At 38.1% G+C, this 14,360-nt stretch overlaps 1 protein-coding gene across 2 annotated transcripts in view; it reads left to right on the top strand.

The window, feature by feature from the left end:
• Nucleotides 1-7,578: 7,578 nt before the first annotated feature.
• Nucleotides 7,579-14,360, top strand: part of NR1H4 (nuclear receptor subfamily 1 group H member 4) — a gene marked incomplete at both ends in the record, with an annotated part of 35,672 nt that continues 28,890 nt past the window's right edge. For both annotated transcript variants that reach the window (XM_080349182.1, XM_080349181.1), the window contains one exon: nucleotides 7,579-7,663. In XM_080349182.1, the coding sequence (XP_080205308.1) occupies nucleotides 7,579-7,663 (85 nt within the window). The remainder of the gene's footprint in view (nucleotides 7,664-14,360) is intronic.

The following is a 14,360-nucleotide window of genomic DNA, read 5'->3' as shown; positions in this document are numbered from 1 at the left end:
AGAATTCTCTTGCTTAAAAGTACTTCGACAGTTTTGCTAAATATGAATTTGTAAAACAGAAATCTCATCATTTACAGAAGTGACGGCTTTCAGATAGTCAGAAATGAGGACCTTGGATCTAAATGTACTTATTGTATGGCCAGTGCCTGTTGGAATGAACTGTAGGCAAAAATCTCTGAAAACAGTATCCCCTTGGGAGTGCTAATGTCCAGTGTCAGCTTTACGGCATCATTGATCTCTTTAGAAACCTGTCATACCAGGTGTGTTTGGCTGGCTGCCAGGTGAATTTGCAAGGGAAAGAACACTTGAGAAAGACCTTTTATTAATTACAGTTTAAAGAGAAAGACAGTTTCAGTTTCCTTCATATAAGCTTGAGGACGAGTATAGCCTTTAATGTTTTACTTTTTTTTCTCTTAAACTTGTGAAAAGAGGGAATTTAACTCTTGATAACTTCAAGGCCAGTAGCTGTCACCTTTCTCCTAGAGAGGACAGTATTTGCTGTCCAATGCTCTCTTTTCTGGAGTAGGAGGTACAGCTCATGCCTCTGTGTATTCATTCTTAATCAGACAGTGTAAATATGTAGAGAAGGGCGGAGAGCATATACTATGTGGGAGATGTGAACTCATTTACCATGAGTGATGCTGCCAGCTGTCCCCTGTGGCTGGAATTTGCCTCAATACTACTGCCAGATCACCTCATCCCCACTGGATGTGTTTAGCAATGCAAACGAGGAAATGATTGCCTCTGCTTGTAGGTGGGATGTTGAAACAGAACACCCTGGATTCATTTCACTTTACTTCAAATTCCTGTACTGGGTAAGAAGGAATGTAGTGCTTCAAGCCTTCCTTTCTGTCAGTGGCGAGAGATCAGCATTTTCAGATGCCGTACAGCCCACCAAAGGTGTAATTCACCATCTACAGGTACCCATTTCTTCCCCTTGTGCACAAAAAGTGCATGAGTACACTAGGTTTAAAGTAAAGGGCCTCATAGTTTCATGCCTAAATCTTTATGGAATGAGCCCAATTCAAAATGATGCAGTTCGCTGGAGTGTGTGGCAGATCCAGGAATTGAGCTTTAATGTCCCCAAATCCCTATGATACTGTATAATAATTTATAGCTCTTTTTGCTTCTTCAGTACTCATTGTGATGCTCAGTTCCCCTCAAAATTCTAAAGAACAACAGCAATACTTAGAAGTCAAGTATATGTCTTGGAATGATATCTGGGCTCCTTGGGTGGGACAGACATTGTCATAAAAATGTATACCAAAAGTGTTATAATCAGCAACAAGGTACTCTCAATGCACTTTTTAAGCCAACTTCCGCCTTGTACCCAGAGAGAGTATTAATGAGCACCTCAAATCTCTGTGCTGAGGGACAAGCTGGGATTTGCAACATTTTAATGCAGCCTGTGTTTGGAGAGTTTCGCAAAGACAGAATTGTTAATGAGTAATCCTTGTCCACTAGGGCACTGAGCCAATGAGCCCAAGCTTTGATTCATTGTGTTATCACTACAGGCTTCTGCTAAACCTAAAAAAAAATATAACAAAACAAAAATGTTCCTGGGTGAGAATCGTTAGGATACTGAACTGAACGCAGAACTGTCTTACATCCTGCCATCCGCAATCTTCCAGAAAAGGACAGTAAGTAATGATTCTTTAAATTGATAGGTTTTGCTGTTGTATGGTATAAAAGCAATTTTTTCACTGAAGTTATGTAGTGGATGTTAATGGATTTTTGATCATAAAAAAGAAAAAAAGATTTTTTTTTATTAAGCTAGTATTTTATTGAAGAATAATATACAAAGTAGTAATTTCCTCTATAAAACTGACACAACAGCAGGAATTCCCTTTGGGAAAAATGTTAAGGTCATAAAAAATGTGTTGGAATTTGTCTTTAGAAAGCTGACTTCTGTGTCTCTGGAAAAGAAAGCGTAATTTTGATACCGAGTCTTTTCTGTAATAAGACTATCTAGTTAATTTTGTGCATCAGCTTGTTAATTTTTTTATCCTATTAGGAACAGAAAATATTTCAAATGTGATTATTGGGAGATCAGAGGACAATCTAGAATAGAACAGTTATATTTGTTTTATGTAATTTCTTTGTTTGGTAGTTTTGTGTGCAGATTCCAGGTGCATCTTTTGAAGTCCAGGACTTCACTTATTTCATGTAACTAGAACAAGCATAAAAGGGTTTAATATTTCAAGTGATTAATATTAGAATCCATTGACATTTTTTAAGAAAATTTCCCTTTATTCTGAGTGTTCCTGCTAGCCATTTAATCTTCAGAGAACTATAATCACAGTGGGACACATTTGGTTTTGATATTTTTATTGCTTTGTTTATGTTTATTATTTGTTAATTTTATGGCTTGTGTTACGGACAACTTAGAGATCCCAAACTAGACTGAGATCCCACTAGGCTAGATGGGAGTCCAAAAACAGGTTTTAAAAAAAAGGAGGGTTTGCAATTTTATCAGGTGAGACAGGAAAAAGATGCTGGAGAAAGGAAAACAGAAATGGTGTTCCGCAGGTCATCCCAGAGACAGCCAGAAGCTGGTCTCACTCTTTGCATTTACTTGCCTACCTACAGAAATGTCACTGAGACTTTTGGTTGAGTTTTCGGTTCTACCTGTGACTGACTTAAAGATACAAGTTTTCCCTTCACAATAAGCCATAAGAATACCCTATATTTTTTGTCTCCTCGGTCTCTTTGCTCCTCTGATTTTTAATATTGCATTTTTAAAAAACTAACCAGTAAATTTCAAACAAACACAGTAATGCTGGTGCTGCCTCTGATTCTCAAACTTGCCCATATTGTTGCTTGTATTTTTGCATCAGTTGCAGTGTAGCTGCCTGTGGTGCCATGCATGTCAAAATGATCTGGCAGCAAAAGGCTAGAAACACGGAGTACAAATGTTCTTAATGCTTTCATGTCTCTTTGATACAGTTTAAAACAGACAAGCAAGCAAATAAAAAAAGCACCGCTCAAATAAGTGAGGCACTACATTAAATATTTTACAAAAAAAGGCTATGAGGCCAGATCAAAAGCCCGTGAACTAGATGGGAATCTTCCCAGTGATGTTAACGGTGTTTGGATCGAACCATATATTAGTGATGTTACTGAAATTTCTCTTTGAGCAATTGGCAGACAGGACAGAAGGAGGGAAATGTACCTCACTAATATTTATGAACAATTTTGCCAGTGCTTCAATATATTTTCCTTTACTGAGTAATTGAAAGAGATTCAGTCATTCTTCTGAAGGTAAAACACAATTAGACTATCATGGAGCTTTCCTGATGATCAGACCTATTTTTACCTTAACTGAAAGTATGGGGCTAAAATGCTTTTGTCTTTCACTGAATCCAGTTCATTTTAACTATAATTTTTTCAGTAAGAGGCTTGGCTTTGCTTACACAGAAGTCAGGGGAAGCTTTACTATTGACCATAGAAGTGTCAGAGGTAGTCCACTGATAAGAACCCATGATAAATCTGAAACTTACACAGACATGCATATTTGTATACATATAGATTTGTATACACCTATGAACAAATATCCATAAGAAAGCTGAATAAACATGCATACATATACATACAGTGAAAGAACAAGCCACATATATAATAATATAAATTTTGTTTTTCTCATTTAAACATAGAATACATAAGCATGCATTTATTGACTTCTGAGGTATGCTAAAAGATACAGGTAATAAAATTTTATGGAATTCAGAGTTCCTAAAATGCAATTGATGAAAATAATCTCAAGCAATTTGGCATATACTTTACTCCATACATACTGGTCTTTTTCTTTGGTGTTATTTTGGAGGGCAATAATGATTTCCTATGCACCTACTGCCTTTATTTCAGCTTTTACCTATCTGATGCATTTCTTCATTACATCTCAGGATGGAGTATCACTCAAGTTGGCTAAGATAGTCTAGATTTGTCTTGATAGAAGTAGTTGAAAGATATACTTCATGTGAGGAAGCAAGCATGAGGTAGAAATACCTATGAATGTTTAGTCATACCAAAGATGCCTGTGAATATCAAGAAGCACTCCACTATTATGTGATTTTGGTGGATAATGAAATCAGAATTAAGAGAGTGAGTACTGATCTCAGTTCACATAGATGAACTTATGCTGGAAGCTGAGATGACTTAGCTTTATGTCACCAGTGAAAAAAACCCAAATCCGAACTCTCTGTCTTTGGAAAGAAACCTCTGCTGAGAGGTCCTGTGGGTAGGTGGTGCAGATGATCCCCTTTGTCACCTGGCTGTGTTGCTGGCAGGTTGGGTCCCTCTGTATGTCTACTGTGGCTATCCCACTGGTCAGAGCAATGCTTCTGGAGTTGCTCCATGGGAGCTGCAGGCAGCTGCCACCACAGTTGTTTGACCACAGCAACAGCCTAGGAGGATTATGCTGAGAAGAGGCTAATGATGGGGTGTGCATTGTGGAAACAGATCTCTGAAAGTAGAGTCTACCTCTGGGTCTGTGATGCCTTGCGACACTGTCTTATGGTGGTCTATACGATTTCCCAGACTTGAGCACAGTGTCGAATAAGTGGTGCTTAAATGCTCCATATTGTGTACCTGCTGTGGCTCTGAAATCTGGAAATCAGTAGCTGCTGCTCTTAAATACTGGTAAAATTAACTAGATAAATGTAATATATGATAGACCACTCACAGTAGGCTGGAAAGAGGAAGAATCAACACAAAATGTCAATGAGCATTAAATGAAGAGTTTAGTGTTCAGGAAAATTTACAGCAGAAAAGCTACATGTAGTGGAATATATATTTCCTTCCTTTTTAATGGTGATCATGTCTTGTGCCTTGCAGGTATCCCCAGAAGACAGAATTAATTCCTTCCATGAAATCCAGTAAATGGTCTACATCAGCTGAATACATTAAAGAAAATGAAGTATTAAAAAAAGGTGGTAACTGTAAAATCATAATGAACATTTGACTCAGACTGAATCTACGCAGATCAAAATTGATGTGACAGGAGAGAGAGAGAGTTACAAAACTTGTAATGTCCTAGCATACTCACAGGTTGTGACAAATATATTCTCAAGTTTCTTGACATAAACAAGGCAGTTTTTATAACACCATGGGGGTTTTGTCTGTGTGTAAAGTATAACAGATTCTAAGAAATCTATCTTGAGGTTAAAGAGTGACATTATCTAATGACATGTTAAATAGAATAGCCTCAAAGGAACAAGAAACAAATTTATATACTATACAATGAGACTGTAACACTGCAAACACTATCTTGGTGTTTAAAAATACAGGTTGCTTTCTTTCTCTCTATTTGAAATACAGACTACACAGGTGTAGGATGTATACCTTACAAGCTAAGAAGCTATACATAAAAAGTCTGACTGTATATCAAAATACTTAAGAATGGATGTCTTCTTGGGAATGTCTTTAAAATATTCTGATACGACATCCAGAATTCCCTAAGAAGATAAACTCAGGGCTCTGTATGAACATATAGAATCCACAATTCCAATGCCAACATTTTAGCTGTTGCAGTGTTAGGTCCTCGTATAGAGTCTGTGGAGGAGACATGAGAAGTACTAGTAGTGATGGAATGTAGTCTTCAAGTCTGGCTGCAGGGAGAGCTAATCCTGCATAGAACTACAAGGGTTGCATGCCCATGGGCTGCAAGAAAGCTATTGAAGAGCTTGCACTTGAGGAGAGGGTGGAGATGGGCTCTGTTCTCTGGTATTCATTGAGAAAATCCAGATAAACATTCAGAAGTCCTCTGAAGGTGCAAAATTTTGACATTTCTCTTAATGACCATTATAAGGGTCCAGACTGTGCTGCTGTCTTCTCTCATGGCAGATTCCATGGGCTGTAAGATAAACCCATTTCCAAGGGTCTGTCATGGGCAGTTCATGAGAAAACTGGCTGTCAGGAATTGTAAGACCTTTGAAGCCATATGGGCATGTCCACCTCTTGAGCGCAGCAGATACCTTCCCCAGCAAATGTGGTGGCAAGGCAGTAAAATGTTTGGGAGCAAACTTAGGTCTATAGGGGTGGCTGGGCTGCTCCCCAAAGCCCATCCCAAGATATGTGGATTTTTTTGCAGTTGCAAAACTGCGTTTCTGTGCTAGATTTGAGACTGTGTGTTTACATGTTATTTTTCACAAGAACCCTATCTGGTCTGTGATACAAGTAGCTTTTGACATTTCTGAGTAAACTGTTTAAATTATCTGTCGGCAGACATTTAAAATGCAACTGTCTAATTAGAGGGCCTTTGTTTATGTTAAGAAAGAACTTAATGAATCCTTATGGACAAATCTGAATATAATTACACAGTGTGCTTGCTGCTCTCAGAAGCTACTTCTCAGTCTGCTTAGCACTGGGGCCTCCTGCTGCCTTCACGTTTTTGTCAAATGACTTCACTTCTGCTTGAGAAACATGCTGAGCCCTCACTGGGAAGCAGACTGGGCTATAACTCTGAAAAACCTTCAGTGAGTGGAAACACAGTCCCAGGGACAGTCCCATGGGAATAAAACCCAATAAAGAATTAAGAATATAAATCAAAGCAAAACAGATTTCTGTTAACTTGTTGCAGAATCCTGGTGTCTGCATAAAGCCTTGAGACATCTTGTTGGAGCTGTATGTTCTTCTGTAGCCGATGGTCCTAACCTAGATGCAGTCTTGAGTTGCTCCATCCCACCCACATGTGCCAGACCTGGACAAAGGAGCCTTTTGCTGGCTTTTCTCCTGGATGCAGTGCTGCTCTAGCTGTAGCCTCTGCTCAAGTAGGAGGCAATGGCCAGTCTCTTGCCTCTTATTTAATAGCCTAGCAGTTGGAGCAAGGAGAAGACCTAGGTAACAGTGCTGCTGTCAGCCTCAGGTGATGAAAGCTGCTCCATCGGACTGGCTGGGAAATATGCTGGTGAGCAGCGACAAGCATCTCCCAACCTCCCCAAGCAAGAGACTTGTACAGCTGCTTCAGATGCCAAAGGGAATGGGTGGGCTAGCTTGGTTATTAGACCAAGGCTTTGCTTTCTGATTTTGCCACCATTTATCTTCTTCAGACAGTAATTACTGAAGGCAAGATAAAGGGCAGTCACTGGAAATTAAACACAAGTTTCCTGGCTTGATTCTTCTGACCTAACTATAAACTGCACTTTTTCAGTAAGAAAAAAAAAATAAAAAATTGAAAGGGTGATGGAAAAAATAATGTAAATACCTGGTATTCTCTGGAAGCATACCCTCAGCAGGTCAGGTCAGTGCTTCACTCTGTTAATATTTTAATATGTTTGAGCATAAACGGCCTTTAGTTTTAAATGAACAGCAGAAGGTTAGCAAATAGAATATACCACAGCAAGGAAAAAACAAACAAACTAGATGCAGAATCGTATGTAAAGGCTGAATTAGGTATTGTAGCTTCAAGTCAATGTTTGTTACAGTAAATATTGAAACAACCTCCTGAATCCTGCCTTACAGTAGGAATACAGAAATGAGTTATCTTGTTTTAAATATACTTTTTAAAAAATTAATATATCTTACAGGATCTCCCTTCAACCTGTTCCTTAATTAGCATATTAATCCTGAACTGAAGAATAAATGGGATCTGAAATGAATTTAATAGGACATCATCAGCTAGCCACTACTGATGGATTTTCTCTTGCTGAAGGTCCTCATTTGTTTGGTAAGTCACCAAATTAGCTTAAAATAGCAAACTATCCTTTTCCTTTGCTCAGAAACCTAGAAGAAAATTCACCGAAATCTCAAGTCAAGGATGTGTGGTATAAATGTGCCCAGCTTCTTGAGTCTTCAGTACCTATGGAAGGAATAACAAATAATGGGTCTGTGGTGTTAATCCTGTTCATTATTGCTCTCATCACTGCTCATAGCAGAGCTTGTAGGTTGTTTTTGTAACACTATTCTAATACCTGAAAACACTCAGCTAAGACAGACCTTTGAATGTAGCCTGGATGTTATCTTCATGTGAGCCATTTAAATCAAGCTAGGCAGATACATTTTCAGTTAATTTGTAATAAATTATGCTGCAATGTACTCGCATTGCCATATTATGCAGATTTTTGAAAGTAATTTCACCTAAATTAAAACTATTGTCTTACTTATACCACTAAAAACTTATATTGTTAATTTCAATGCACAGGAAAATTTATAATGCAGGCTGGAAAATTCTCCTTGCTCCAGTTCCACTGAATTTTTCAAGGCTGAACATGGATTTGTTAATGAATGAAGAATTCTTGATCAATATTTTATAAGCATGTGGAAGCTGTCTTCTGTTACATGTATTGCTCAGAAAAAAAAAAAGAATAATACATTTTTTTAGCCTTTCTTTTGGCAGCAGAGGGAAATTTACTTGAGTAATGTGATACATTCAGGGCCTCACACATGATACAGATCCCCACAGAAAGCTCTAATACTTCAGAAGTTTCCTGTCCAAATAAGGCAAGAAGTCTGTCTTTTTGAGTGCTGGAAAAATTGAAAACATTTCATTTTCATCTATCTGAAACAAGAATAGTGGCTCAGGCATGGAGGGACCCTGACATGCAGAGCCATTCCTGCTGCACAGAATCACAGAATGTTAGGGATTGGAAGGGACCTCAAAGATCATCTAGTCCAATCCCCCTGCCGGAGCAGGAACACCTGGATGAGGTTACACAGGAAGGTGTCCAGACGGGTTTTGAATGTCTCCAGAGTAAGAGACTCCACAACCCCCCAGGGCAGCCTGTTCCAGTGCTCTGGCACCCTCACTGAGAAGAAGCTTCTTCTCAAATTAAAGTGGAATGTCCTGTGTTCCAGTTTGAAGCCATTACCCCTTGTCTTACCATTGGTTGTCACCGAGAAGAGCCTGGCCCCACTCACCCTTTATATATTTGTAAACATTAATAAGGTCACTCCTCAGTCTCTTCTTCTCCAAATTAAAGAGCCCCAGCTCCCTCAGCCTTGCCTCATAAGGGAGATGCTCCACTCCCTTCATCATCTTTGTTGCCCTACGCTGGACTCTCTCCAGCAGTTCCCTGTCCTTCTTGAACTGAGGGGCCCAGAACTGGACACCATATTCCAGATGTGGTCTCACCAGGGCAGAGTAGAGGGGAATGAAAATCTCTCTTGACCTACTAACCAGCCCTCTTCTAATACAGAGCTATTAGAAGTCAGGAGCATCTCTCCAAATCCAACCAGTTCCGGTGTCCTGGCTCCATACAGTGAAACTAAAGTACTGTCACTAAAGACAAGCAAAACCCATCGCATTACTGTGTATTATTGTGTTTGTTTTTTGTTTTTTTTTTTCCTGTAAATGTGTTGGCTTTTGGTGGAAGAAATAGTTTTTGCAGTTGTTGAAAAAGTATACGTAAACAGCCAAAACACTTCCTTGCTACCTGTTAACTCCAATGTCAGGCCATGATATATAAAGAGAAGGATGTTCAAATTTAGGGTGGATTTTTTCCCAGAACATTTTTCCCCCGATGTCTACTTTTTCACTAATTATTTCATATTTTTAAAGAGTAATGATCAGGTAGCTTCAAAATACAAGGAAGGATGTCAATGTGAAATATTTTCCCTCCACACTGAAATGTTACTCAGAAGCTGTGAGGTCTTCAGAAGAGGGATTGTGTCTCCCATTATAGGTATTCAGAGCCTAGCATAATGGAGATTTAATTCAAACTGACATTTCTGTAACAGAAAGAATCAGGGGTCCCATTAGGAAGGAGTCTTAGGGCTCATGCTGTGTTTCATTTAAGCTGACTTCTGTTCTTTATGGCCACTTGGTCCTGTTTTGCAGGATGTCACTCAAATCTCAGAAATGAATTCTTTAAAAATTTGGTGTCTTCTGCTTTCATAGCTGGAAAAAAAAATCAGAAATAGTATGCAACTGAGTCCGTAGAAAGAGTTACTCATTTTGAAAATATTACTCTGTCTCTTCAAGATGCTCTTAGGAAATTATTTTGCCTCTCAATTTTATATTTTTAAGCTACTTGCATTTTTTGATGTTCATTTTTGGCAGGTAGAGGCTTGTGAGCCCAAGGAAGCAGGGCGAAAGCTTTTCTTCAAGCGTCCCTTAGAATATACATTTGTCCCAGGCTTTATCACACATTGCAGCTCTAATATAATGTAAGAAAGAAATTGCTGGCTTACAAACATCAGCCTTTATAAAAAACAGTCTCTTTTTACAAAGATGCAAACTAAAACTCTGTAAAAACCTTGGAAATATATTATCCTTTTATTATGCTTCACTCAGTTTATGAGGAGAGTGTTCTTAGACCTTCAAAACCAAATCTAAGTGCATCTCCAAACATTAACACCATGTTCAAGTCTCTCAAAAGAAATGTCAATCACGAGTTGATTGTGTTGCAAGCCTCATCACCATGGTGATTCCAGGGCACTTTAAGTACTCACCCTCAGGATTTCTAGTTGCAACAGGTTTCAGAAGAGCTTAAAGAAAAGAGAGATTTTCTTCCTTTCAGTAGTTGGAAATGTATGTTGCTATTTTAACAGTATTTTTCTAAGATAAGTATCTCTTTTTGTTTTTGGAGTTAATGTGTTTTAACTGCAGTTTTTCACTTCAGTAGTTATAGTCCTTAGAAGAAGAGCCTCAAAATGCAAATGAGGAAGGATCTTTAACCCAGCAGAAGTCAGGGTCCTTCCCTTCCACCCGCTCTTCCTGGAAAACTGCTTTTGTTTTTCTACTTTACTACTCAGTTGATTTAGAAACATCCTAGATCATCTCACAGAAAACAGGTTTTTGAAGAAGTGGTCAAAACCAGATAGGTAAAATGCATCCTCTATAGCACCTGTCTGCAAGATCAACTTTTTCTTTCTTGCAGCTCTGGTTTTCCCAGTAAGGGAAAGGGACTCACCATGACAAGAAATCCCAGAGGTGTAAGGGGTCTCCATGGGACCTGTTCTGTTTTGTTATTTCCCTTCTTCAGTCAGAGCCTGTTTTTATTTCACAAGACCCATTGAATTGAACAGGGCCATCTAGCCGAAGGCTGGTTGAATTTTATATCCTGAACTAAAATAAAGTGTCACACCTATCAATCTGCATTTTTGACCCCTGTAATCTAGGATTGAAATCCTGATCTACTTTACTGGGAGCTTTGCAGCTCACTTTAGAGCCACGAATTTGTCCTGTGGAAACTTCCACCATAATATACATAGACTGATCTGAGCTCCTCCACTTTGTGCTAAATTGGCTGGACACAAGCTAGAAGACACTGAGGTGCATTAGCAGAGCCTTGTGCTGAAGCTGACAAGCCCTGCTCTAAGGCAATAAGGCAATTCAGCTGGGACAGCAAGACTGTTGGAAAAAGATATTTGATAATATCTTCCAATTGTCTTTGAAAGCTTTTCATATTATGGACAATACATCTGTTAAATACCCGTATCTCCATTGTTCAAATTTCTTCCAATGGTTGTCACTTGCCCTTTTTTACAAGGGACTGAACTAATTTTCAGAAACCAAAAATGTCTCCATATTTTAAACGTGGAATGTAAGCTTCTGCATTTGTATGGCATCTGAAATACATAAAACATTTCACTGAAACTGTCAGTTGCATAGTAAGTAAGTACCAGGCCTTTAAAATAATATCTCTATTCAATTTTCTGTAAAAGCACCTTATATAGGAGTTATTAATATTCATGACATGAAGTGTGAAAATTTAGCTATCAGAGATTTTTTTTTCCTGAGAACCTGGAAAGATAGATCAGTACTATTACATGTTTAATTTGACTAAAGACCTCTTTTAAATATTTTTGATGGCCTGACAATGTTTTCTTGTAATGTAACAGAAAAATACAAGAAGACATGAAATGCTACCCTCATTGTTCATGTTCCTATCTGAAAAAGAAGTTTTTTGCGGTGAATGAGCAATCTAAAAAGCTGAACTCAAATGGACGAGGAAGAATACACAAAAAATGAAACCTAGCAAAGGAGAAAAGAAAGCAATACATCTAAACTTGTCTTACATATTTGACAATGTAAGAACAATAAGGTGACATTGAAAATTGTTGTAGGCATAGAACAGTACCCTAAGATGAGCTTAAAAGTCTGATTCCCTTTAAAATAACACATACTTGTTCTGGTTATGCTTTAAAAAAAATAGTAGATCAAGTGTCCAAACTGATTAAACAGCTTCAAAATCGTTAGATATGTTAAATAACTACTTGGTTTTAGCACCACCTGGCAGATGATGCAACATCTGGCTTCATCCCTGCAAAGAAGATAATTAGGCACATAACAGACCCCCAAATCAAAAGGAAACAAACCAACACAAATTAAAACAGAAAATCATGTATATATAATAATTATGAAGAGAGCCAAACTAAACAGAATGGCAATCTGAGGGTTAAAAAAAAACCAAAAAAACAACAACAAAAAACAAACAAACAAACAAAAAAAACTAAAAAAAGAAGAAATGCAGATGAATGGGGCTCTGAGAGTTGCACCATAGAGCAAAGCAAAACCAAAATGCATTTGTTTGATGCTTCCTTTTGTGCATGTGTGAGTCATTTGTGAATCTTAGCCTGGAAAAGAGATTATTTTGTGAAATAAGAGGAATCTTGCAGTCTGGGACCTGATTCTCTGCTTATTTACTTCCATATGGTTCTCAGATATACTTCTCATCACAAACCTGAGGTTGGGGTATAGTGGGCTCATCCACAGTGCTGAATGAAAGAGCCTAAAGAATGAAAGAGGCTTACCACCCTTGACTGTCCATTTTGACCCCACTCAACTTTTAGCTTGCTCTGTGGCTCTAAATTGCTTTAGCAGGTGCCTTTAAGACATGGGCTTTCTCCAGGTACTGTTTCCAAAAAGGCAGCATGGTCAAGATTGCGGTAAGTTTGTCTTCTTGTGCCCTACACTGCCCTCTAACAGTCTCAGCAGGTTTGTGCCTTCATACCTTAGTTGTCGTAAAACTGAGACAAGTAACTCCATCTTCTGACTTTATGTTGTCCCAGTAGTGCTGTGGTGGTATCCAACACATCCCTCACAATGTCACAGGTGCTCTCAACTGAAATGGCCTGCCTGGACACCTTCCTTTGCGATCTGCCCTAAGTGAACCTGCTTTAGCAGGTGGCTTGGACTAGATAATCTCCAGAGGTCCCTTCCAACCCCAATCATTCTGTGATATTGAACAATAATATTTGAGAGCCACAAGGAGGCTACATGAGCCCAGAAGAGTAAGGTCAGCAACAAAGTTTATGTAGTACAGATGCATCCTGCCCACTCTAGACAGAGTTAGAATTAATTTAAGCTACACAGATGAAAATAAATTCTTGACTTTTGGTCTTGAGGTGAGAACATCTCTCTGGCCCTCTTCTATCTTATCACACAGATGTGTCCAGCATGGCCTGAGCACTTTGGCCTCTATTTGAAAATACAACATTTCTGTGTTTAAAAAAACATTTGCTACTCCAGTCAGCTAAAACATGCTTCTTGTGATATTGAAGTGGTTAATCTATTGCACAGAATCACCTGACATTACTAAATATTAATTGATACAAGATTTGTTGTAAATAAACCACAATAGGTACAAAATTACAATGGCTAGGCTACTTGGAGGCATCCCCTTAAATGGTAACCAAATTTTATGCAGGTAAATCCACCCTGGAAATGGGCATTGCTATTGTTTCAGACATTTACAATCAAGTTCCTCTGTAATGAAGTTAATCAGTAAACTACATAACCTCTGGCCTGTGTCACTCCTTTGCTACTCTTAAAAAATTCTCACAGTAAAGAAGTCAACAGGATACAGACAAAGCAGAATTAAGAAGTTTTATTTATATATAGTCTTTAGTGGGGGAAAAAAAAGAAAAAGAGAGGACAAAGAGGATTGGGTAACTTAAGGAGAGTCTTTTTCTTCAAGAAATGGTCAGACTGAAGACAGCCTAAGGTAGGATATTGTGGTGTTCTTGCTTGGACATGTTTGCCATCTGATATTGTTTTATTTTTTTGAAACTATAGGATGCTGAGTGGTTGTTTAAACCAAGTGATCTCTAAAGATCTGGAAATAAGTTGTTTGGAATTAAATCAGGATTTCATTAACAGTTATGCTATGGTTTCCAAATTACTTAATCCTAAATCTTGTTCTTATTTACTTTCCTTCATGAATGATCTGAGAGCCAGAAGTTCATATTTCAAACTTGCTTAGATTTTTTTTTCTCTTCAATTAGCTTTATACTAGTCGAACAATAATTTTTACATTAAAATGTACTCTTGTAATTTCTGTAATATGCTGGATATAAACACCTTCAATCTGCATGTAATTTCAGTGTAATTCTGCAAACTGAAAACACTTTCTTTAGTTCCTACAAGGAAAATTCCATTTCATTTCTATGAGAGGTTAAGCCTATGTCAAATATTTCTTCAA

The sequence above is a fragment of the Nesoenas mayeri genome (assembly GCF_963082525.1).
Source record: "Nesoenas mayeri genome assembly, chromosome: 1".
Taxonomy (NCBI): Eukaryota; Metazoa; Chordata; class Aves; order Columbiformes; family Columbidae; genus Nesoenas; species Nesoenas mayeri.
The sequence above is the reverse complement of the archived record's forward strand: the minus strand, read 5'-3'. Positions and strand labels throughout refer to the sequence as shown.